This window comes from Dysidea avara, chromosome 1 (genome assembly GCF_963678975.1).
Source record: "Dysidea avara chromosome 1, odDysAvar1.4, whole genome shotgun sequence".
NCBI lineage: Eukaryota > Metazoa > Porifera > Demospongiae > Dictyoceratida > Dysideidae > Dysidea > Dysidea avara.
Genome location: NC_089272.1, coordinates 31,671,609 through 31,697,079, shown reverse-complemented (window position 1 = coordinate 31,697,079; position 25,471 = coordinate 31,671,609). Strand labels below are relative to the sequence as shown.

Genomic DNA, 25,471 nt, shown 5'->3' with positions numbered 1-25,471 from the left:
TCACATAACAAGCTATGCACTATTATGACTTCCCCATAGTAAGTGTATGGTGAAAACTTTGATTGGTTATAAATAATGTGTCAGACATTTAAATGAAAACATTATCAATGCAGATAAAATTAATGTGAAATTCATCCATGAAGTTATCAAATGTTTTTGAGGGCCCAACGCAACAGGTACATAGTATATTAAACATTAAATAGCTGTATAATACACATTGTAGAATGCAGACATTTGATTATATGAATATGACTTGTTATGTGACATCATGTATATGCATTATTTAGTTTTTGTCCATGTGACTGGCTTGGTCAAAAAATCTAGTTACCAGGCTTGGAATTATTTTGTACATTTAAGCAAAATTTAGATATGAACATGTACAGTAGCGACCATGTTGTTAATGTACAGTACTTCTTCCAATAGTCACTGGATAGAGAACTCTTCCTTTCCTGATTTCAGTGCTGGACCTCAAGTAATGCAAAAATTTAACAGAACTTTGCATACAGTATTTATTACAAACACAATCATGCTATGCAAAGAATATAATATACTATCTTGCTGTTAGTAACTAGCTAATTACTGTACAACTATAATGTAAATCTCTTTATATATTTGAAATATATTGTTAGCACAGTAACAGTTACATAGTCATCACTGCTATAAGAGAAGCAACCATAAACATCATACTACACTTCAGCCCAGCAGCAGATCCAGTACCAACTCTCACTATATATGAAAATACACGCACACAATATTATTATTGTTCACTCATATCAACAACTAAAAGTTGTAAAAACAAATTAGTTGGAAAGCACAAGAAGTTACAACAACCACTTAACATACAAGTTTGTGCACATTGCATGAAAGTAAAATTAGTATATGATGCATTACATAAGGACAACTATCTATGCAATATTCTAATAGTGCACCCATGTAACAATAATAATAAACACTCTAATAGTGCAGTCACAATAAGTAGAATAAATATATATCTAATAAACACAACTTGCACAAATAAATCTTCATAAACATTAAATGGTTTTGCTTCAGTTGACTTCTCAGGGATGAATCTTTTTGTTTGGTTAGTGCAACAGACCACCACTCAAGCTCTATTAAACATAATATTCCTATCAAGCTCTATCAGCATGGTTCTATTATTATTTCTATTAGGTTCTATTTCTATTAGAGTATTTGAATGTCATGCAGTGTAGTTGATCTGTATACTGCATATGTATGTGATTGGATTACAAAATATTTCAAATTTGCACATTTTGCACCCAATACATATGAAATGTTCACCAAAGATGTTTACTTGATAGGGTCCAAATGAACTTAAGTGAATTCAAAGGTTAGTTTGAATTATATATATATATATATATATATATATATTTTTTCCCTCCGGCCCTAGTGGAACTCCCTTCCTCCCACACATCTCTATAAATGCTAAGAAAATATTTGAAAAATTAAATATTAAAAAAATTAATTATAACCTACAGAAAAGAACCTACACAGAACCTACAGCTTGCCCAGGGTTCAATGGGCAGGCAGGTGCCCCTCAGCAACAGCAAGATCGACTGCTGGAGGCGCACACAAACACTTGGATCTTGAGCGTGATCCCCTGATACACATAACTGAAGAATGGAGCAAGGAAAACCCCAAACTACAACAGAGCCAGCCCATCACCACAGAATATGGAGAATTCCACTTCTCGCTCAGCAGGTGGGCAAGATGTTTATAAGTGGTGGTAGCAGCCCTTCCCATGCCACCTGAAGTGGAAAAAACAAGGGGGTAAAACTCCCATGCTCCACCTACCGAATCCATTCCTCATAAGCACGATGTTTCTCTAGTTCATGTTTTCGAAAAGCAGTAGATAGCATAGAGGAACAATTAGAAGCTGCAAAGCAGTTAAAAACCCTCACATCAAAGAAGGTATGATGGTGTAGGCACCTCCAGAAGCCGGAAGCCCTGATGTCTACCCTCGCGTCATCATCTTGAATGGCAGACCGATAATGTAAGGTCTCACCAGACAAAGGGTGCAGCTGTGGTTCAATCTGAACATTATGGCAGACTTCAGACATCAAACTAGCTGTCAGATTCCTAATTTCATTATGCCAAATAATCGGAAAGGCACCATGTGGGCAGCTAAGGGTGTAGGATAGGCTAAAATCCTTGCCACACACACAGTGAGATGGTAGTCATGATGGCATGTAGCCATACCTTAAACAAGTGGCATCAATGAACTCACCCTTATGAAGTGCAAAGCCATACTGCTCTAGAGGAAGAGCAGTAAGCCAAGAAGAAGAACCTTTCTCGGTGCAGCATTCAACAGCCCAACGCAAAGGTGGAGGGAAGCTGGAAAGTGTGGACTATAATTGGTTAGATAAGGATCGCTCTTTGACAGAAGAAAGATGACGAAAAATCTCATGCTGATGATGAACTACATCTTCAGACAATGCAGGGTTTTGATGGTAAATCAAGTCTATTAGCCATGCAGCAGCTCCCTTGAAAAAGTGTACTGCTCATCAGATGTCAAGGTAGGATTACTGATGCCCAGATCTCCAAAACGCACAGGAAGGCCAAACAATTCTCATTCAACGTCACCAACAGGATACAGTACTAACTTAGGAAGAAAATGGCTGCGAACTGCAGATTCAAGAGGTGAAAGCCGGATGGAAATATTTGGAGTGGTACGAAAAAAATAATTCCACTTGGAAAGGTAACCATTATAAAAAGCAGCATAAGATGTGTGAGGCTGTGTCTCAGCAAAAGAAGATAGGTGAGAGACTCCTTGAATCCATTCATCAACATGCTGTTCAGTAAACGAGTCAATAAAGGTAGTGGAACCCAATGCTGCACCCAAGTATGGGTGACCAGAAGAGGTGACCTGAACGCCAGTCCCCATGAAAACATGATTAGCCCTCTGCAACAAACCTTCCTTGACAACTAACCAGCACTTGACTGTGTTAACATTATACCCAAAAGAGCCACTGAAAGAACACAATGTATCCCACCATTTCTTCAGCTGACAAAGCAAACCCCCAGCAGCAGCATCATCCGCATACCAAACTTGCTTGGCAATACCCCTTAGACGTTGAATAACTGGAATCAAACTGATAGCATACATGGGCATTGCTAAAGGGTCTCCTTGTGTAGTACCCTCTCGAGACAATATGGATGTACCATCAATAAATAAGTTTGAAGCTATATGATAGATGTTGGTCAAAACAGTAGCAAAGGGATGTCACAAATTAAACATGTTCAGAAGGGCAGAGCGACGATTCAGGGAATTAAAAGCATTAGAAGCATCAATCAGCAGGACCCCTTCGGAATGTGAATCATTAAAAGTCTCTCTCATGGCATTCACTGCAGCCTCACAGCCCCCACGCTGGCCTGCACAAAGTTGAAGGCAGCCTGATGTTTTTAAGATGTCCTGCTTCAATACACTTAGGATAGCCTTAGAGATGATTGGCCTGGAGGTTTCTCCTATCCCTACAGGTCGAACACCTGGATTTTTATCCGTGCAATAAGGCGACTGTTGAGTAAAGGTTGCAAAGTGGAGGGATCCACAAAAGAAGTACAAATCCACCTAGCAACTATGGCCAGAGAACGGCATAAGTCCACTGATGCTGAGTGAAATGATGTACAGAGGCGGCGCCAGCCTCGGGCATCCACTCCTGATGGCCCAGCAGCGCCCTCCATTCGAAGCACAACCTTCCGTATGACATCGTCATTAAGACAGTCAAATATGACAGGATCGTTTGAATACATTCAAATGTGGGTTGAACAATTCAAACTATACTAATTAGATAACTATTCCACAATTATGTGGAGGAAGCTAGACTTATGGTATTTTGGCATATAATTAAACTTTGTATTGATGGTTTAGTGGTGTTATGGGCCATGCCTTTAAGGTTTCCATGCATGTTGTTCCAGCAACTGTATAGCAGCAGTAAAATGCATTTAAAACCTAGCAACCATGAGTATCTTTACTTGTAGTATTCAATTTCAAGTTTTCTTGGTAAATGTGTTGAATCATTAAAACTGTGTGTGTTAATACGCTGTAATTTGTAATTCTGTATACAGGAACCAGTTCTTTTAAAAGTTCGAAAGTTAGTGAATGTTCGAACCCTGGCAATCCAGGGCTATATCACTTGAATTATTAGTATTTCAGCATTCTGATCATTGTGAATGGGCTGGTTGGCATGTTCCCTGCCATTTCACATCATGTAAGCGAGAGTTAAAATACTGCACTATGCTAAAGGGTAAAAGTTTTTGGACACTCAATCCTCATTGATACTTTACATACTTTTATATTCACTTATATGCTGATCGCTATGTACTGTGCATTAATGCTATTAGGCCACATAAACTTAATTATTAGTTTCTCATCTTCCTGCACTCAAAATACCAGTGCGGGAAGACAGATTTTTATTTTATTTTTTTACTAACTAAATAGCTGAATTAGCTAGTTAAAATGACTCAGAATACAGTTATCTTAGACTTCTCTAGCAAGGTACCAACTTTAAAGGGTGCTGGGTGGCTGCACTAAGCCACTAGTGGTACAAAAAATCCTTGACGATGTAAGAAAAACGGTGGTGTGGGCAGGAATGAGAAACTAATAATTACGTTTATGTGGCCTTAGGTATAATTATTTGCTATTAAGAGAAATTGCTCCTATATATAACACAGGGTGTTAAGGGCTCATATAAATTTGTGAAACTAACATGCATTACTGTGTATGTACAGAATTCCTGAGAAGTGTACTGCTCTTTCAACCATACATGTGCTCAATACAAAATCATATACCTACTGACATGCCTATTAACCTTGTGCATTCTTTTGTACATAATGTGTTGTACCAATACAGAAGTACAGCATGGTAAGCCACCCAGGTTGTCCAATGAAAAATACATTTGTCCATTCAATATCACTTATAGTACACAATGAATGATTAGGTTGTACATTAGGTACAAATAGTCTACAAGAATGCACACACATTCTTGTCATGATGAGAAATCATGATGCTTAAAGGATGAGAATGTATCAATACTGTGTTCTACCATATGGAAGGATGTTTTGATACTGACCAAATTCAGCAAATTTGGCAAATGACCATGAATTTGTTTCCAAATGTTTACTCATGAGGAAAACAGCCCCTTAGCCATTCTCTGTAGCTCATTTATTCATATAGACAAGTTGGTGTTATGATATTATATATATTTTCAACCATGTAAACCTGCTGATGATTGCACCAAGAGTAACTCTGTACCAACAAGAGTCTTTGAGCCATCAAGCTAGACTGCCAGTGACTATATAGTCTGGTGCAGCCATCCCTTCACATTTGGAAAAGGAGTGGCTGAAGCTGCACCAGACCAACCAGCCAAGCTACCATACAGAGCATGGTAGTACACATGGCATCCTCAATCCTTCAGACAAAATTCAAGTGCTAAGATATCTATTATTCCAGAGGGACAACTATCAGTAGATGATGATAGTTAATAGTAGACACCTGCATGGGTAATGCCATGCAGGCTTATTCAAACTACCGGTTTTAGCTAATACAGTGATCCCTCCATTATCCGACCTCAATGACCCATAGGTATATTTGGATAATGGCCATAAATTTATATACAGAACTCAGTTAAAATACTCTAATAGAACATACAGTTTATGCAAAATACTCTAATAGAACAGTCACCTCAACAGTTTGGATAAAAGAACATTCAGACAATCTACGGCCAGATAATGGAACGGTACAGAGACTTAGCTATCAGTACAACTGCAGCTGCTACAGAATCTACCCCACTGGAGCCAGGGCAGTGATATACATTGTGAAATAGTGTGATGCATGTACACTGTATCTGTTAATTGCAGTTGTACATGTACATTAAGTTTACAGTCAATTTATGAAAAGTGCCAAGGTAACAACTGTAATAGTGGAAGATTGGTGCATGAATTCTGTATAGAAGAGAAAAGGTGCTTTACAGCAAGTTTTTTTGTATTGATAAATTTACTGTGTAAAGTTATGATGTGCAAATCTCATGCTGTGTATACACAATTGCTCTGCTTTTTGTGGTAACAATGCATAACTGACTGCATTGCATGGGCTATGTGTCATAGTGGCAGATAGCCCATGCAATACAAATGGTACATACAGGCTTTAAACACTTGGAATCACTCAGTAATGAGGTAAGTTGCTGACTTTCAAAGTAAGAGGCCAGTGGTTTAATTTCCACTATATAGACATTTTTTTTGCTTTTACACTATATACTTTTAGGAACATATTTTTATGAAGCGCTTTTACTGCTCTATTAGAGTATTTGAATACTTTTTATTAGTCAAGAGTATATCAATCTTTATTAAGTTTTCAGTCCTACTTCATAAAGAAGGATCTTTTTCAGCAAGATAACATACAGGGGGAGAGAGGGAGGACCACGCCCCCATTGGCACCCATCTGCTGCCTATATTAGGCACCCATCCATTATTAATGTGCTATCTTCACATGTGCATCAGTTTTACCTCTAGTTGTACAGTATCTTAGCAACAGTGTCATTACAAACTTTTCAAACATTTGTCACATTTGATGACAATTTGTCAACAGCAAACATAGTTTGCATTTGTAACACAATTGTGTAAAATCATGCCTAATTGTAGCTTTAAATTGTGCACTGATTTGTAAAATACCACACCCAATGAAAAACTCAGTACCACACTCACTAAGTCACATACATGTAATTGCAGTACTAACCTGTAGGAGTTGGTGTAGCTATCATGGTGCTGGTTGCTAAAACAACAGAAAGAAATACTTCATAAGTAAGTGCTGGGGTAGCACCAATGTACAGCGTATATTAATAGCCAATGCTATGAATATACAAATCTGCAGCACTAGCAACATGGAATGTACAAAAAGTAAAAAAATATATTGTAAAACCTTTAGTTGACAGATTTTATTTAACAAATCTTGTGGTAATTAAACTAGACATACGATGTAGAGCTGCTTCTTAAATATAATGCGTACATGTATTTTGTGCTAGATTTAACAAGTCACATAATATTCCTCACATGTTGGTGTAACTGATGTGGTTGTAATCTCTTCTGGGCATGAGTCAGTGGTGAGAGGTCCATAAAGGAAATTAGGCCCTACCAAATCTCCACCTTGAGTCCCTCCAGCAGTGATCATGTAGGATACTTCACACTTCAGGGAACTAATTACCACTGAAGCCATGAGATTGTTGATGGTACCAGACACTGTAAGGAATCAGTGTGAATAAAAGTAAAAGTCAAAAATCAGGCTGCTATCTACAATACATACCATACATACTGTGTACAGATAAGGCTAGATAAGCATAGGAGAGCAACAGTAACAAATGACACATTATACGTAATACAGGCTGTTTTACACATAGAAATTTTTAAAGTGCTTTTCCTTGTATCATATGGCATGTACCCGTAAGTAGTTATGCAGTACATAAAATGTTTTCTTCATTCAGCAAGTCACCATGATCATGTGTCACACAAATTCAGTTAGTGTTATCAAATCAGAAAACTGCTAAGTTCCTTCATGTGGATAACATGATTAGCTGACCTAATCAGTGCAGCCATACAACATTGTCCACATAGCACTCATGTGTACACAGTGAGTTGCCAGTGTAACAAACCATACGGAAACCTTATATATTTGTGTTTAACTGCTGTAACAGCAAAATTGTGTAATGGGGTGAAGTACTGTATTCATGCATGTGTAATGTGTACCCATATCGTGTATCAACAATGGTGGTACAATAGGGTACATGGGTGATATCTTCCTCTACACTGTTTACTATATCCCATAACAAACTATGCATACACAAGAGATTAAATCATGTCTGCTTATATGAGTTCCTACTTATAATAGCAACTTTTTTATTAATGCTTTACAGCGCAAGTGCTGAAGGTCTGTAGGACACCTGGTCCTACAGCCTGCTCAAAGACTTTAGCTACTTAGACTTTAACTACTTAAGGTGTGTTTGAAAAGTTGGAGAAAGGAGAAAAAATCCATGACTGGACCTAGGTAGCCTCGAACCTGCAGCCATCCGATTTACGCTCGAACGCTTACAGGAGTCTACCAGGTGGTCAGGATGTTTTCTCCTTGTTATTTTCATGTACTTATATCCATAGGAATTCTAGAGAGAGTAACTCATTATCTCTAAGTACCCCAAGTAGAACCAAATGGACACTAGTTTGTTCTCCTTGTTATTTTCATGTACTTATATCCATAGGAATTCTAGAGAGAGTAACTCATTATCTCTAAGTACCCCAAGTAGAACCAAATGGACACTAGTTTATTTATTGAACTTGCTTACAGAGAAGTCATGCAACAACTAGGAGTGACACCTACATAACACATACACTGTTAACTATACAATTCCTTTAGTTAATGATGGTTGTAGGAAACGTTTACACACCCATAACATCTACATAATACAATATGTGTAAGCATGTATAGAAATAAAATTTTCAACAAAAAAATACCATTAGAATAAGGAAAGTTGAGAGTGGACAGTACATTGTAAAGTATTATTTCTGTGATATTGCTATTATAATAATGTAGCAACAAAAGGACATTTCATGATGTACTGGTACTCACCTGTGATTGGTGTATATGCGTCACTTGTAGGGATTGCCAATACCTGGCATTTGTCTGCATTACTCTGAGAATGGATGGTACAGTTGACAGTGGCTGAGTAAAAATCACTAGGACGAAGTGTAGTGACGGTCACTCTGATATCAGTTACTGATGAGGACACTAAAAAATTCACAAAAATGTGAGATAATACTTCTGTCGTGAACACAGACTTTAGTAAAACTTACTAATTTCTGCTGTTACATTATCACTTGTTGGCCCTTCTCCAAATCTGTTTACTGGTGTCACAGTGATGCTAACATTTCCCAAAAACATTTCCTCAGGTAGGGCAGGAGCACTAAATGTTATTGTAGTTTGAGTAACATTCATGTAGAAGTCACCATTAACATAAACTGTATACTGGAGCATTGCTAGATCATCATTTCCTTGTGTTGGAGGCTATAAGGAAATACAACAAATTACAGATTGTTCAGTTGAATCTATTGTGTACAATACTGTGTAGTTGGCATTGTGTGCATTATGTATCATATTACAACACTTGTAATATGTACCTATAATTGTCTGGTAATGTCCACCCAGTTTTTTTATAATAAATACAAGTACACAAAAAATTGCAATTTTCAATGAGAGTAGGGACCCTAGTAGATCGATAAAAAGTACTGAATTAAACAAGCTGGAGTGGTGCACGATATTAAATCACAGTAAAACAATAAGAAGTGGCTACTTTGATCGCAGAGGTGCTTTCAAACAGTCCTTGATTCATAATGCTGTGTAATGGGTTGAACATAGCTGACAACAAAGTGTAATGGATACTTCACTTTTCAAACGATAATTGATAGCTGGGATGCGTGGAGCCATTTCTTTATATTCCCACTGTACATTTCCAATGTAGTATCTTGAGCACAATACTGTAAGTAACACTACAAAAATTACAGATGATTTCTGTTATGAAAGAAAGCCATCATGCACTACTACCAAATCAACACCTTTCACTGTCAGTAAAGATGAATGGGACACAAAAGGAGGACACTGGTAAGTCCATGAAGATTGCATTGTATGTACTGTGGTATGCCAAAAGGCACGTGTCTGGCTGAAGCGACGTTGAATAGTGAAAAAAATTAAGCCCATAGCCTTAGCCATCATCAAGTTACGCATGTCTGTAGGCATCAGTCAGTCATTTACTCAGTCAGTAGAAAATTCCATTTAATTATTTTATTTAAAAAATTCTGTACAACTTGTTGAAAGCATTTCGAGTCAATTTAAAAGTTTGTTTGGGTTTAGTGTTACCTATCTAATACTGCCTCATCATTATCAGGGAAAATTGAGGCTGGTTTTTTGATGATGGCCATGCCCAAACCTTTGTGGTCCCTACTATATAGTACTATTATACCGTATGATACAGGCTGTAGTATGCATATGGTACTGCTATGTAACTCAGACCTTTGACCATTATTAGATGTGTAATGGAACAACATGTGTATTGTTCGCAAAGTACGTACATACCTGTACTTACGTAATAGTAAAGAAATTAACAAAGAATTGAGATTAAAGCTAATAATAAGCAGCTATAAATAACTAGAATACTGTAGAACAATTGCAGGATGGATATCATATGTGACCGGATTTGACAAAACTAGGCTTCCACACACATCCAGATTTGTGACTATACAGGACCATAACTCAATGTAGGAGTAAACTATCATTTTCACATTTTGAACTGTTATTCCATAATGCAATGAAAGAACTCTGTGAAAATTGTAGGTCAATAGCATACTGAGTGGTCAAGTTACTAGCACAAAATTGGATGTGTGCCGAAGCCTGGTTTTGTCATCCAGTCACATAATATACGTACATGTACAGATTATAGACAAAATTATGCATGCATGGATTACTCACATTCCAATATGAAGTGCAGCTATTATTAGTACCGATGGGTTGACAAGTGAGGTTTAGTCCAGTGATCTCATTTGGTACTCCAAAAGCTACACAACACAGTAACATTGGTACATACCACACAGAATGACATAACCAAAAACACCACAAAATATCAAAGTGTATGTGCTGTAGGTGTAAGTAAGCCACAATGCTACAGTAGATACATGTAACTGCTGGTCTGTATGGTTGACAGACTTCTATGGATACAAGAACAAAATTAAAATTCCTGGTCTCAAACAAAGGACTGGATTTTATTTCAACTTTATTTTATTTAAGTTGATGCTGCTGTTTCATCATATTTCTCAGCAATGAATTTCAGGTCATCTGAGCACAAAGAGCTTATGAGTTAGGAGTGAGCAGTCTTCATGTATGCAGATGCATACAGTGTATCAGCTAAAGTTTCATACATATATATATATCTAATCCAAAACAGCCAAGCTGTAAAAAAAGTGTGCGGCCCTCAGAAAGGCTATGGTGAGAAAAGATGTGAAATCCAAGGTGGCGGCCAAGAAATGGCTGTGATGGTAGGTTAGTGGTAAAAATTTTAATAATGACAATTCAGGTGAATTTTTGTGCCGCTTCACAAAAATTCACCTGAATTGTCGTTATTAAAATTTTTACCACTAACCTACCATCACAGCCATTTCTTGGCCGCCACCTTGGATTTCACATCTTTTTTCACCATAGCCTTTCTGAGGGCCGCACACTTTTTTTACAGCTTGGCTGTTTTGGATTAGATTTCATTTCTTTTTGTATTTGTATACCCCAAAGCCGGCCTATGGCCAGCTTTGGGACTTTTTTAACCTATGTTTTTTTCTTTACTACAGGAAGAAGAAAAGATGAAGTAGATGTACTTTAAATATTTTATCAGTAAATGTACAAATTATATATACTGTATAATACATATGTGACCGGATTTGCGAAAAGGGGTCCAATTTGCCAACTTTGACAATTGATAACTTCAGATTGGAAAGAGCTATTGCCTTGATATTTGGGCAGTGGTGAGCACCACTATAGCTGAATACATGGTGAAATGTTCAGGTTAATAATTATGTTACTTGAACACTGAGTTATGGTCTCCAACATTTACGGAATTGGATGTGTGTGGAAGACCCCTTTTCGCAAATCCGGTCACATATATTGATTACAGAAATCTCCATGGTGGTTTCTTTGTAACTGAACACTCTACAAGGTGACTTCTTCTAATTGCTCCCTCTACAGGGTGAATTGTTTGTAGCTGAACGATCTACAAGGTAACTTCTTCTAGCTGATCTCTCTACAGGTGATGTGTTTGTAGCTGAATTTTGTATAGGTGATTTGTTTGCAGCTGAGCTCTTTACAGAATGGTTTCTTTGTAGCTGAACTCTCTAAAAGGTAACTTCTTCTAACTGATCTTTCTACAGGGCAATTTGTTTCTGGCAGAATTTTCTACAGGGTGATTTCTTTGCAGCTGAACTCTCTACATGGTGGTTTCTTTGTAGCTGAACTCTCTACAAGGTAATTTCTTCTAGCTGATCTCTCTACAGGGAGATTTGTTTGTAGCTGAACTATCTACAAGGTAACTTCTTATAGCTGATCTCTACAGGGTGATTTGTTCGTAGTTGAATTCTGTACAGGTGATTTGTTTGCAGCTGAGCTCTTTACAAAATGGTTTCTTTGTAGCTGAACTTTCTCCAAGGTAAGTTCTTCTAACTGATCTTTCTACAGGGTGATTTGTTTGTAGCTGAACTATCTACAAGGTAATTTCTTCTAGCTGATCTCTCTACAGGGCGATTTGTTTGTAGCTGAATTCTGTACAAGTGATTTGTTTGCAGCTGAGCTCTTTACAGAATAGTTTCTTTGTAGCTGAACTCTCTACAGGGTGATTTGTTTGTAGCTGAACTATCTACAAGGTAATTTCTTCTAGCTGATCTCTCTACAGGGCGATTTGTTTGTAGCTGAATTCTGTACAAGTGATTTGTTTGCAGCTGAGCTCTTTACAGAATAGTTTCTTTGTAGCTGAACTCTCTACAGGGTGATTTGTTTGTAGCTGAAATCCCTACAAGGTAACTTCTTCTAGCTGATCTCTCTACAGGGTGATTTGTTTGTAGCTGAACTCTCTACAGGTGATTTGTTTGTAGCTGAACTCTACAAGGCGATACTTCTAGGTGATTTCTCTACAGGATTCCTTGTTTCTAACTGAACTCTCAACAGGGTGATCTGTTCATAGCTGAACTTTCTACTGGGTGATTTGTTTGCAGCTGAACTCTCTAAATGGTGGTTTCTTTGTAGCTGAACTCTCTACAATGTGACTTCTTCTAGCTGAACTCTCTACAAGGTGACTTGTTTCTAGCTGATCTCTCTACAGGGTGACTTGTTTCTAGCTGAACTCTCTACAGGTGATTTGTTTGTAGCTGAACTCTCTACATGGTGGTTTCGTTGTAGCTGAACTCTCTACAAGGTAACTTCTTCTAGCTTATCTTTTTCACTGCATATTTGTTTGTAGCTGAGTTCTCTACAGGGTGATTTGTTTGCAGCTGAACTCTCTACATGGGAGTTTCATTGTAGCTGAACTCTCTACAATGTGACTTCTTCTAGCTGAACTCTCTACAGGGTGACTTGTTTCTAGCTGAACTCTCTACAGGTGATTTGTTTGCAGCTGAACTCTCTACATGGTGGTTTCTTTGTAGCTGAACTCTCTACAAGGTAACTTCTTCTAGCCGATCTTTGTACAAGGTGATTGAGTTTTTTGCAGCTGAACTCTTTACATGGTGGTTGCTTTGTAGCTGAACTCTCTAAAAGGTGACTTCTTCTAGCTGAACTCTCTACAGGATGATTTGTTTGCAGCTGGATTCTCTACGTGGTAGTTTCTTTGTAGCTGAACTCTCTACAATGTGACTTCTTCTAGCTGAACTCTCTACAGGGTGACTTGTTTCTAGCTGATCTCTCTACAGGGTGACTTGTTTCTAGCTGAATTCTCTACAGGTGATTTGTTTGCAGCTGAACTCTCTACATGGTGGTTTCTTTGTAGCTGAACTCTCTACAAGGTAACTTCTTCTAGCTGATCTTTCTACAGGGTGATTTGTTTGTAGCTGAATTCTCTACAGGGTGATTTATTTGCAGCTTAACTCTCTACAAGGTGACTTCTTCTAGCTGAACTCTCTACAGAGTGATTGATTTTTTTTGCAGCTGAACTCTCTACATGGTGGTTTCTTTGTAACTTAACTCTCTACAGGGTGATTTGTTTGTAGCTGAACTTTCTACAGGGTGATCTGTTCATAGCTGAACTCCCTATAAAGTAACTTCTTCTAGCTAATCTTTCTACAGGGCGATTTGTTTGTAGCTGAGTTCTCTACAGGGTGATTTGTTTGCAGCTGAACTCTACATGGTAGCTTCTTTGTAGCTCTACAATGTTACTTCTTCTAGCTGAACTCTCTACAAGGTGACTTGTTTCTAGCTGATCTCTCTACAGGGTGACTTGTTTCTAGCTGAACTCTCTACAGGTGATTTGTTTGCAGCTGAACTCTCTACATGATTGTTTCTTTGTAGCTGAACTCTCTACAAGGTAATTTCTTCTAGCTGATCTCTCTACAGGCCGATTTGTTTGTAGCTGAACTCTCTACATGATGGTTTCTTTGTAGCTGAACTCTCTACAAGGTGATTTCTTCTATAGCTGATCTTTCTACAGGGTGATTTGTTTGTAGTTAAACTCTCTACACGATAGATTCTTTGTAGCTGAACTCTCTACAAGGTGATTTCTTCTATAGCTGATCTTTCTACAGGGTGATTTGTTTGTACCTGAACTATCTACATGATGGTTTCTTTGTAGCTGAACTCTCTACAAGGTAACTTCTTCTAGCTGATCTCTCTACAGGACAATTTGTTTGTACCTGAACTCTCACATGATTGTTTCTTTGAAGCTGAACTCTCTACGAGGTGATTTCTTCTAGCTGATCTTTCTACAGGGTGATTTGTTTGTAGCAGAACTCTCTACAAGGAAACTTCTTCTAGCTGATCTCTCTACAGGGAGATTTGTTTGTAGCTGAACTCTCTATACATGATTTGTTTGCGGCTGAATTCTCTACATGATGGTTTCTTTGTAGCTGAACTCTCTACAAGGTAACTTCTTCTAGCTGATCTCTTTACAGGGTGAATTGTTTGTAGCAGAACGATCTACAAGGTAACTTCTTCTTACTTATCTCTCTACAGGGTGATTTGTTTGTAGCTGAACTTTTTACAAGGAAACCTCTTTTAACTGAGCTCTGTACAGGGTGAATTGTTTGTAGCTGAACTATCTACAAGGTAACTTCTTCTAGCTGATCTCTCTACAGGATGATTTGTTTGTAGCTGAACTATCTACAAGGTAACTTCTTCTAGCTGATCTCTCTACAGGGTGATTTGTTTGTAGCTGAATTCTGTATAGGTGATTTGTTTGCAGCTGAGCTCTTTACAGAATGGTTTCTTTGTAGCTGAACTCTCTACAAGGTAACTTCTTCTAGCTGATGTATCTACAGGGTCACTAGTTTGTAGCTGAATTCTCTACATGGTGGTTTCTTTGTAACTGAACTATCTACAAGGTGACATCTTCTAGCTGATCTTTCAACAGGGTGATTTGTTTGTATTTGAACTCTCTACAAGAAATCTTCTTCTAACTGATGTTTTAACAGGGTGAATTGTTTGTAGCTGAACTCTCTACAGGGTGATTTGTTTGTAGCTGATCTCTATACAGGTTACTTATTTCTAACTGATCTCTTTAATTCTGTTCAGGGTGACTGCTCTATTAGGATGACTGCTCTATTAGAGTATCTCGATCTCGCACTTGCTACACCAAGTTGGATTTCGTGTTATAACTCCGTGGATTTAAGTCTGATTCTTCTACACCATTGAAGAGCCTTTCTAAGATGATAACTCCATCTGTACAGCGATTTTGAAAGCATTACCCCAAGCGGTTTACCTGGTAGGCGTGGCAAGCATAATAATAATAATAATAATAAAATAAAAATATTAAAAATTAGCTAATCTCGATTGCGTAATTGTTACACACTGTTGATTTTTTCGCTGTATCTTCCTGGTTTTTAGCTCGATTTCTTTCAAACCACAAAAGGTTTGAGGTTCAATAGTTAACCTATTCACCCACCGATTTTCAGCTTCTTCCCATACGCGGTTTACCCTGTAGGCGTGACAACATATTGGTGTTATTTTTCGTGCATAATCGCTCATAACTCTTTGTCTGTTTATGGTATTCCAGCCAAAGTTGGTACCAAGATGCGCCTTTATACCCCCCTTCTGTGTGCCAAATTTCAAGGCAATCGGATAACGCGTTCGAGTTTTATAGCAGTTTTTGTAAGTGTGCGACAAGAAAAAGAAAAATAAGAAGAAGAAGAAGAAAAAAAAAACGAAGAAACTCAGCCAATTTTTGAAGTCGCATATCTCGGGAACGCGCGAAGCGATTTCGCTCAAATTTGGAATGTAGAGTGCTGCAGTTGGGGGGCATGTCCACAGCAAAAATCGTCTTGTTTCATCAAGGAAGCACAGAGCTACGGAGGTGCGAAAATTGCGTTTTCTTTCTTCCTGTCAATATACTCACGGGTGTTACGCGCCGGCTTCTTGGGCCGCACGACACACTACCGTGTGTCTTGATATACTCACGGGTGTTACGCGCCGGCTTCTTGGGCCGCACGACACACTACCGTGTGTCTTGATTCTTCCTGTCAATATACTCACGGGTGTTACGCGCCGGCTTCTTGGGCCGCACGACACACTACCGTGTGTCTTGATTCTTCCTGTCAATATACTCACGGGTGTTACGCGCCGGCTTCTTGGGCCGCACGACACACTACCGTGTGTCTTGATACGCACTGAACAGTTACGCACAACATGTCATGGATCTTTATGCTTGCTACTGTATTAACACAGCTGATTAGTATAAAATAAATGAACAGTCTCTTCTTATTTATTCAAACAGTGCTGGGAAGGTAAAGCCTTTGCACAGGTAAGCTTTGAGGTGGCTGTTTCTTGTTATTTCAAAGTACTGATGTGTTGAGTTTCTGGATTCTATGGTACCATTGTTTAAAGGACAAAAATGTACTTTTATGTACCCAGCTAACTTTATTATGTAGGTCACCAAGAATTAAAAACATTTTTAACAAAACAAGTCTACTGCATATGAATGACATACCTGTGCAGGTATGAAAACAAAGAGTAGCTGTGAGGCTGTGTCTATTTCACAAAAAAAACATATGCATACAGTACAAAGCACAAACTTCCATATTGAAAAATTTAACATGCGGTTTACGAAATCTAGAATAAAGCTGGAAATATTCCTAAGTGCTTAAGGTGAAGCTTATACATACTGTAATACAGTAGCATTGATGATGCACAATGTAAAGGACAAAATACTAGTAACTGTATGTAGCGTATACTGTATTAAACAGTACCTGATACTCCATTGACCATTATAGTGGCTGAAATACCATCACCAATAGAATTTGTAGCGAATACAGATAATGTATAATTAGCTAGTGCAGGTAGGTCAGTAAAATTATGACTTCGAGTAGTGTTATCATCAGTAACAATAGGTGCATCACATCCTGAAGTACCATCACATTGTATGGTGTAGCTTATGATAGGATCAAAATTGTTAAATGGTTCTCCCCAGTACACCATGAAGTTGACATCATCACCATCAACAATGACAGAATCAGGAACAATAGTGAGACTAGGAACCATTTCAGGGAGACCTATGGGAACAGTAGCACAAGTTATAACATATTGATGGAAATACTGTAAAATTATAGCCAACAATGAAAGCAATCACATATCACATCTGTTCAGGTACGGTTATTTTTAAGCAGAGATTTTTCATGAATTTAGTTATCTTCAGCATGCAACTATGTACCAAAATTGCATTGATCTTTACCCTTGCATTATAACTGTAAGTAAAGCATTATTTTAAGTATGGACCATAGAAATAAAAAAAGCAATGAAACAAGTTATTTATACCTGCAGCTATACTAGTGGACATAATACAGCAGGCCTGTTAACAGTATAGCCATGGCTGATGTAGGGAGATGTCCTCTATCATAGCTGCAAGTATAATGACCTCACTTGTTTTGTTGATTTTCAATTCTTTTGTAACATAATTTATAATTGACAAAACAGTGCATACTGGTAGCATAACAGTGGAACCTCAGTTATCTGAACCCCTTCGGTCCAGGGGTAGTCCATAAGTCTGAAAAGTCCATATTTCTGAAACTGTACATAAATAACCAAATATCATAAAAGAATTTTTTTAAATATCAGTATCTAATAGAACAGTCACTACTCTAATAGAGCAGTGATTCCCGTAGTTCGGTTAACCAAGAATCCAGATAAGTGGGGTCCGGATAACTGAGGTTCCACTGTACATCAAGGAAAGAATAGCATCAGGCACATTACATATAATGTGAGTGGACACATGCACCCTGACCATCAATTACTGAATAGCAATGCACTTTGTTTTCAACTCAGCGTTACAAATGAAGAGCAATATGAGAAGTGCCTCTGCAATCAATCTAGTCACTATAGAAATTATGGACAATTTTTGTGACAGCTAGTTGCACTGAAACCATCAAGCATTGCTGTGTAGCAACATCTATGTGGTAGTGGAGAAAGAAACGGAACACAAAGGAGGAAAATGTAAGCATACATTGTAGCTGCTGCAGTTGGTGAAAGGCGCTTCTTAGGCTGAAGCAATGTCTAATAGTGAAGAAAATAATTATAAGACTGTAACCTTAACCATAGTTGAGTAATGTTTGGCCGAAGGTATCAGTCAGTTATTCAGGCAAGATAAGTATACAATTCTTTAACTTTATATGAATGGTTTGAGGTCAATCGTGGGTTTGATTATGCCTCCTATAGTAAGCTGTTGTGAAAGAAAAGCGATGCTAGTTTTTGGAAGATATTTATGGATAGCGAAACCAAACCTTCGTGGTCCTTACTATACAGAATCAAGACTGATTAATGATCTCCATATCATGATCCACTCAACAATATCTTAACAATGTATTTATTATCTTCACAATTGTATAAGTATGTCATATACAATATACAGTACATTGTACTTTGTGTAGGAGGATCAAAGTGCTGACAAGTACTATATACAGTACCAATTAGCTACATAACTGTACTGTATGAGTCATACAAAACAGTCATGCACATAATTGAGCAAATAGAGTACAGTTAAGTGGATAATTCGGTAAATACAGTACTCTTGGGCAATACATATATGCAGAACAGTTAAGGAATGTTATAAAACAACCCCACTCCGAACAGCATGATTTATCATGTGCATGACATTGTGAATTGCTAACCTAACTTTATAATCCTACTAGTGTGTTCTATGACTAGAAATGAATTACATGGACACTTACTACATGATAACCTGATCACTGTGGTAGTTCAAGCAAAAGCTCCAAGAAAAATTAACAGGAAGTAAAATCTAACACTTGAAGCATCTGATTCACTTATGCTTGCATGTATGGAAAAACAGCACTCAGGGCCCGGGTGTCTCAAAGGAAATACAATTAATACTTGGCACAATCCATAAAATGCAACCCCAATAAATACACTAGTAATGTACTTAAAACAAAGCAAATTATGTAATTTTTATCCAGTAGCAAACACATCATGACTAAGAGTTTTAACTGTTTGAGCAGTTTAACATCACAGTTTGTTTCTGCTTTAAAATAAATACTGTATCTATGTACTATTGTATATTGCATTATTGTCTCACAGTACCAAGGTCATGCAGTTTTACCAAGAGGTAAGCACCAGCCTATTATGCTTTTCATTTTACCTATTATGCTCAAACATTTTACCTCAACTTTCATGTTTAACTAACAGTGTTGCACTTTCTGTATATGGACAACGATAACTTTAGGCTTGCAAGAAATTGTTCATAGTTGACCATTTAAAAATAATTCATTTAGCAGCTTATTTTGTCAAATGTTTAAGTTATGTAGCTCATTGGTTCATTAGAATAACTTTTTTGTGTGTGTGAAGAGAATGTATAGGAAAACATACACAAGGTTATAAATAGAGTAGCTATTTATAAGTATGCCTGTCTTGTCCACTGATAACACATTAACTTTATAGTATGGCAAAAATCTACCCATTATGCTAGCATTATGCTTCATGCTTCAAAGCACCTAACGTGCTCCAAATTGTGCCAGCATAATAGGCTGGTGCCTACCAAGAGGTAAATGCTATCATTACACCTAGCAGTAATAAAGTTCAATCATGGGGCATGACCTTAATGAGAACTATGCACAAGTCAATCAATATAAACTTTTAAAAAATCTTATGTACAAACAGCTAATAAAGGCAAAATGAATTAACATGGGTAATGGATTTAAGTTTTGGATGTTTGTGAGACATCACAGTTTGTTCAAACTTGTGGATTTACTTACCAGCAACACGTAAGAAGGCAGGATCACTCTGTATATCTGGTAAAGGAAATGTTTGAGGTATCACGCATACGTATGCATTGCCATTTCTGCTGTCACCCAGTACTACATCAAGCACCAGGATAGCATTACCAGTACCATTAGTAGCAGTAATAGTTGTAATACTATGTCCAACAAGTTCACCATCTGCCAAATTATTTTGCGAGTGTAAGGTACCATTCACTTCCCAACTAGATACTCCTTCAGTGTGAGTACAGTTGAACTGAACAACATCAACAGGAGGGAGTACAATAGTAGTAACAGGACCTTCTAGTATCACAGCTATAGAATACAATGAAGAACCTTGTAAGCATATAAGAGACAACTAATAACATTAGCATCATGAGGGCGTATACAGTAGTTCAATATACATGTGCACATGCAATAATTATAATACTGTACTATATACTACAGTGTACAGTATGTATTCAATTCCTATTACATCTATGAACATGGTACAACATATCATGCACATGATGAACTCTGAACACTGCATGACATGGATTGCAGCAAACTAAACAACCTCAGTTGTTATGTAATAGTTATTCAAGACCAACACACAAGTGATTTTTCTAGAGGATGCAACATGAAAGATACTTAGGAGAGTAGTGGGAGATAAAGTATATTGATGTATCCAGCTACTGTACAATACAGAACAGTTGACGCTATAGAAGATTGTCTCTCTAAACCCAGATGTCTGTGTGGCCATGTGCCTGCCATTGCAGAGAGTTTCACTATGTTATCATTAACCAACTTTTCAAAATGTATAATAGACAATGGACTGCATGGTCTACACAGAGAGTTTGTGAATAAAAAAACCTGTCTACTGAGAATGTCATGATATCTGTAGAAGCATTTATCAAAGCAAACTACAAAATGGTAAAAATACGCCCTTATAACACTTTCTCTCATGACCAACAACTGTCAATGACTGCTGCAGGGAAACCTCATTGTTTCTATACACTTCAATTAGCATAAGGATTCAGCAAACATGTTGACAATACAAATTTATTGGTGATATCCTGGTACAAGACTTCTTCCTGCTACTCTGTTACTATAATTTTCATAATAGCACTGAACAAAATAATATTGCATAATGCGTCAAACATGATAATACCATGGAGCCCCTCAAAAAGACGTTAATGTGGACTCCAGGACACTTGTCCTTATTCTCATTTTTATTAGTGTACATACATGTAAACTACTAAAATTAGTACCAAGGTGTCAAAAATACAGGTATAGTATATTGCACACGTTCAACTAAGAGCAATATTTGTAACACACAAAATACATAGTGAAAGTATATCTAATAAATGTTGAATAAAATACCAATGGGTGTACAAAAGATAAATAAAATAGGTGCACGAGAAAGCATTAAATATTGAAGTTATGTGTAACATAAACGCAAAACTTGTATGTAAAAGTGTTTACAGCTGACAGAAACATAACATGGCCATCACCACAAACTGCATCTATAAACATCAACTGATGTGCTCTTTATTAAAATAACGCGCACACGCACACAGACACACACACACACACAGATACTAAGAATTACAATTGGAATTCATGGCCACTATATGATCTACTGACATAATTCACATCATCCATTTAAGTCATTACCCAATAACAACTGAAACCACACACACACCCTGAAGAGACATAAGATACCTCACACTGGTATCCAGTATAGGATTTCAGTCAAACAGTAAACTCCCACCATCACCACACATTCCATGTCTATACATAGTTAACACACAGTACAAGCATGTGTAAAGCCATATACAAACTGGTGCTGCATGTGTGACATTGACCATAGTTAGTGCATACACACAACTGAGCATGACTCAGGCACACATATATGTCAACAGCCAATTCACTATAACTATTCTCAAGAAAAACAAATCATGATTTTTGGAAGAGAGTACTAGTGTTGCTATACATAGAAGAGACCACCAAAAATTATTTCATTTCTAAAATGAAGCCACGCATGCAACAGGTAAGGGAATACTTTGCTTAATGCATTCCACAAACCACACTGCTCTCTAACCAATCTAATCTGGCCACTGGTAAAGGATACCAGTGGACCATTACTGGGTGCTGCTGGAAAGTTTAATAGCTAACTGAATAAATAAATACAATAATGATTAAGGTAAATGCGGGTATTTCCGGACAGCGCACAATTCCGGACACTTTGGCACCTTTACCAAGCTAGCCCAGGAACGAAACAACGGATTGCCTTGAAATTTCTGGTGTGAATTATGCATAGTGAACAGCTATTCTTATAGGGATTATAAAAATCGAAAAGTGTGTTCTAGTTGATTCATTCTTGGGTGCTATACATAAAGTGTCCGGAATTGTGCGCTGTCCGGAAATACCCGCATTTACCTTATACTATAAATATTGAACCGATTTTGTACAGATTAGAATCACGCAACAAGCCGCTCGGTCAGCAAAATAAGTAAAGTCAGTTAACATATAACAACATGTACAGTAGCTTCCTAGTTATAATAAACAATTATCAACTCCTGCCATTTCGTATTCACTGAAAGCAACTGAGGCGATTGAAACCCTCTGCGCAATAGCGCGTCGTTAAACCATGCATACCATATTGTGTGCTGAACCATGGTACACAGCGATAGACCATGGTACACAGCGATAGACCACGGCAAAATACTGTTACAGTAGCTACGCGAGTCGCTTCATAGCGAACTTCATACATCATTAAAGACATAGCTATAGATAGCTACAGTAATATATACCTTGCGTTTGCTCTAAGCTGATGTATACAACAGCTACAAAGAATATAGAGTATCTTAGCATCATCTTCAGACTTTAGCTCAAAACACTAGAGTACGATCTGTACATGAAATTTAACCAGACTGCCAGATAAGCACGTCTAGGTTGTCTATCACGTGATACTAATAGTATACCCTCCGGACACATTATCCCATGCTTTTGTCAATTGTACGCAATATTTTTGATATGTGCAACAAAAAAGGCTGACAAATGTGTAGTTTTAAAGGTTGTGTCTCGAGCTCTCGATCCTATATTGAAGCAATTATACAATTAATTAATAATTAAATTTATTGATGTATTCATTTAGCTACTATTTTACAGCCCCAACTAGACATTGGGCGACCTGCAGTTCGAATCCTGGGGTTGGAGAGACTTTTTTTCATTAGTTTGGCCCCTTTTCTGTTACACCTTTTCAGTCACTAAGTGAAGTCATTAGGTCTAAGTCCTTGAAATTAGGTTAGGTAATCCTAAGGCTGCAGCACATGTTGCTGTCAGACCTTCAGTGCTGGTCACTGTAAAGCTTTAATAACAATAATAGGAGAATGGAACAACCTATCAGCCTAGCTGTCTTGACCCAGCGGTTCCCAATGATATCGTAATCACATACCAACAATGGAATGCAAGCCATGCTGAAACACCTAAACACATCACAATGTTTTGCATCCAGCTTTAATGTCAAGCTACCGTAATTGAAAGTGAGTTACACAGTAGACAGCTAGACCTACATACATAGCTATAGCTAAATACTACTGTACGTGTAGACTATAGAGACCAATCAGTTTCAAATTGGCACAGAAAATGGTTTATATATCATATTTACTGTAGCTAACCAAAATTCAAATTTGATATGCCAGGTAAAGGGAGTTTCCTATACATAGTAATACTATAGCTATCACTCAATGTGTATATCAAACCTACCGGTTTATCAGTTGCATGGTGTTGGCTGAAGATCTCAGTTTATTTATAATGGTAGCTTTCAGGTATCATAATTTCAACTTTGTGGTAACCTTTCCGTTTATAGTATATTACATTAACTGGCTCACAGTAAATATTTTAATGTATCTACTGTACATACAGTATGCATGTAACATGTACAGATTCATACGTAGGTCCTGGAGATTTGTAGCTATATAAGTATAATGTAGTTACAAGAAATGTAACTGGTTACTGTATACTTATTAGCCTTACTTTAAAAATGTAGTAACTTAGTTACAAAGCAATTAGTTAGCCACTCCAATTGTGTGAGGGAGTTACTATAATACCATGTACATCAGTAATATGGCATCACTACAAACAGTATACTCTTATGGCTACAGGCTACTTGTGCTATAAGGTCTTCCTAATCATCTAGTATGACTTCAATGTGTGTACATACTGTATGTGCACAGGGTGTATACTCTATGGATCTAAGGGTACATGGTTTAACTCACCAAGTTCAGCAGATGAATATATAATGCTCTGTGGTTAGCTATAGCTGGTCATTCATCTTAAATCAGCAGCAGACACAAGTTGTGTGAGAATCTTTTTGTCTTGGAGTTTGTTTTGTCTGAGTCTACACTGAGTACAAAACTATGTGAAAACTTCCTCAACTTTACCAGTGCATATAATCGCCAGACTTTATATCGGTGATTAAAATGCAGTAAAGTAATGTATATATCTGTGCATGATTGAATCAAAGCCATGTTGACCTGTAAAAGTATGAATTCTACAAAAAGGAAAAATAGAATCCTGTCAGATCATCTCAATTTAAACACCCTAATAGAGCAATCGCAAATCTAATATACAACAATGAAGACTAACTACACGTACCAATAATATAAAGTGATGGATGACAGTGTATGTAGCACACACTCAGAATTCCCTAGGGCACAACCACAACGTGCAATACTGTACTTTGTCATGTGAGTTGCTTCTAGTTAATACACCATAGTAAAGACTAACTTATTGATCGGGAAGACTACAGATGGTTTATTATAAGCATAATATTACACTATAAGGACACAAACTTGTATGTAGCTCCAGCATTTAGTTTGTGGTCTTTAAAACTTGGACATACGTAATAATCTAAGCATTGTCAAACTAGTTGTACAGTTGGCAACCAGTCATAAGCCTAACATTAATGAGATTAACAAAGGAGATCAAGTTGACTATTTGTGACTAGGCCTGCAAAAATAGGGCATGTGGGCACACGATTTTTGTCTTCTTTTATAAACTTCCATCACTCATAACTTTTATAGCATTATGCTACTGCAATGCCATTTTCAACTCTTGGTAAGCATTTAATTGGCTTTACGATGCAAGTTACAGAATGCAGATATTCCATCCTGGAATAGAAAATAATTATGATGTTAAAATGATGGGGGTATTTTGTGCCGCTGTGTTTATGCAGGTCCATGAAGTCATATGCAATACCACTGTTTGTGAATGACATGCTAATATGTATATTACGTCAAGTTAATTGACAAGCCTTAACCCTAATTTTACTTTTGTTCAGAAAGATTCCCATACTGATCAACAAGATTTTTCTTTGCTTCAAGATTTTGTGGGAAGTTTACAACATCATGTTTTATGTTACTAAGAATAGTTTATGTTACTAAGAATAGTTTTCAAAAGCATCAGTACAAATTTCCTTTTGCAGTACTTGTTGAAA

At 37.3% G+C, this 25,471-nt stretch overlaps 1 protein-coding gene across 1 annotated transcript; it reads right to left on the bottom strand.

The window, feature by feature from the left end:
* Nucleotides 1-495: 495 nt before the first annotated feature.
* On the bottom strand, nt 496-22,925 carry LOC136261758 (uncharacterized). The gene is made up of 9 exons (XM_066055812.1): nt 22,785-22,925; nt 19,987-20,304; nt 16,975-17,277; nt 10,520-10,605; nt 8,851-9,061; nt 8,627-8,785; nt 7,063-7,248; nt 6,749-6,784; nt 496-726 (listed from the first exon to the last, which is right to left on the bottom strand). Exons 1-9 carry the CDS (start codon nt 22,846-22,848, stop codon nt 641-643), a joined length of 1,449 nt encoding a protein of 482 aa, XP_065911884.1. The 5' UTR covers nt 22,849-22,925; the 3' UTR covers nt 496-640.
* Between the last annotated feature and the right edge of the window lie 2,546 nt (nt 22,926-25,471).

Bases quoted from the DNA above. Each gene is read 5' to 3' on its own strand.
- LOC136261758 (XM_066055812.1), bottom strand. From the start codon at position 22,848: ATGATGCTAAGATACTCTATATTCTTTGTAGCTGTTGTATACATCAGC. The intron at 17,278-19,986 runs GTAAGTAAATCC...CTGTTCCCATAG, and splicing joins TGCCTTCTTACGTGTTGCTG to GTCTCCCTGAAATGGTTCCT. The intron at 9,062-10,519 runs GTGAGTAATCCA...ATTTCCTTATAG, and splicing joins GCTGCACTTCATATTGGAAT to CCTCCAACACAAGGAAATGA.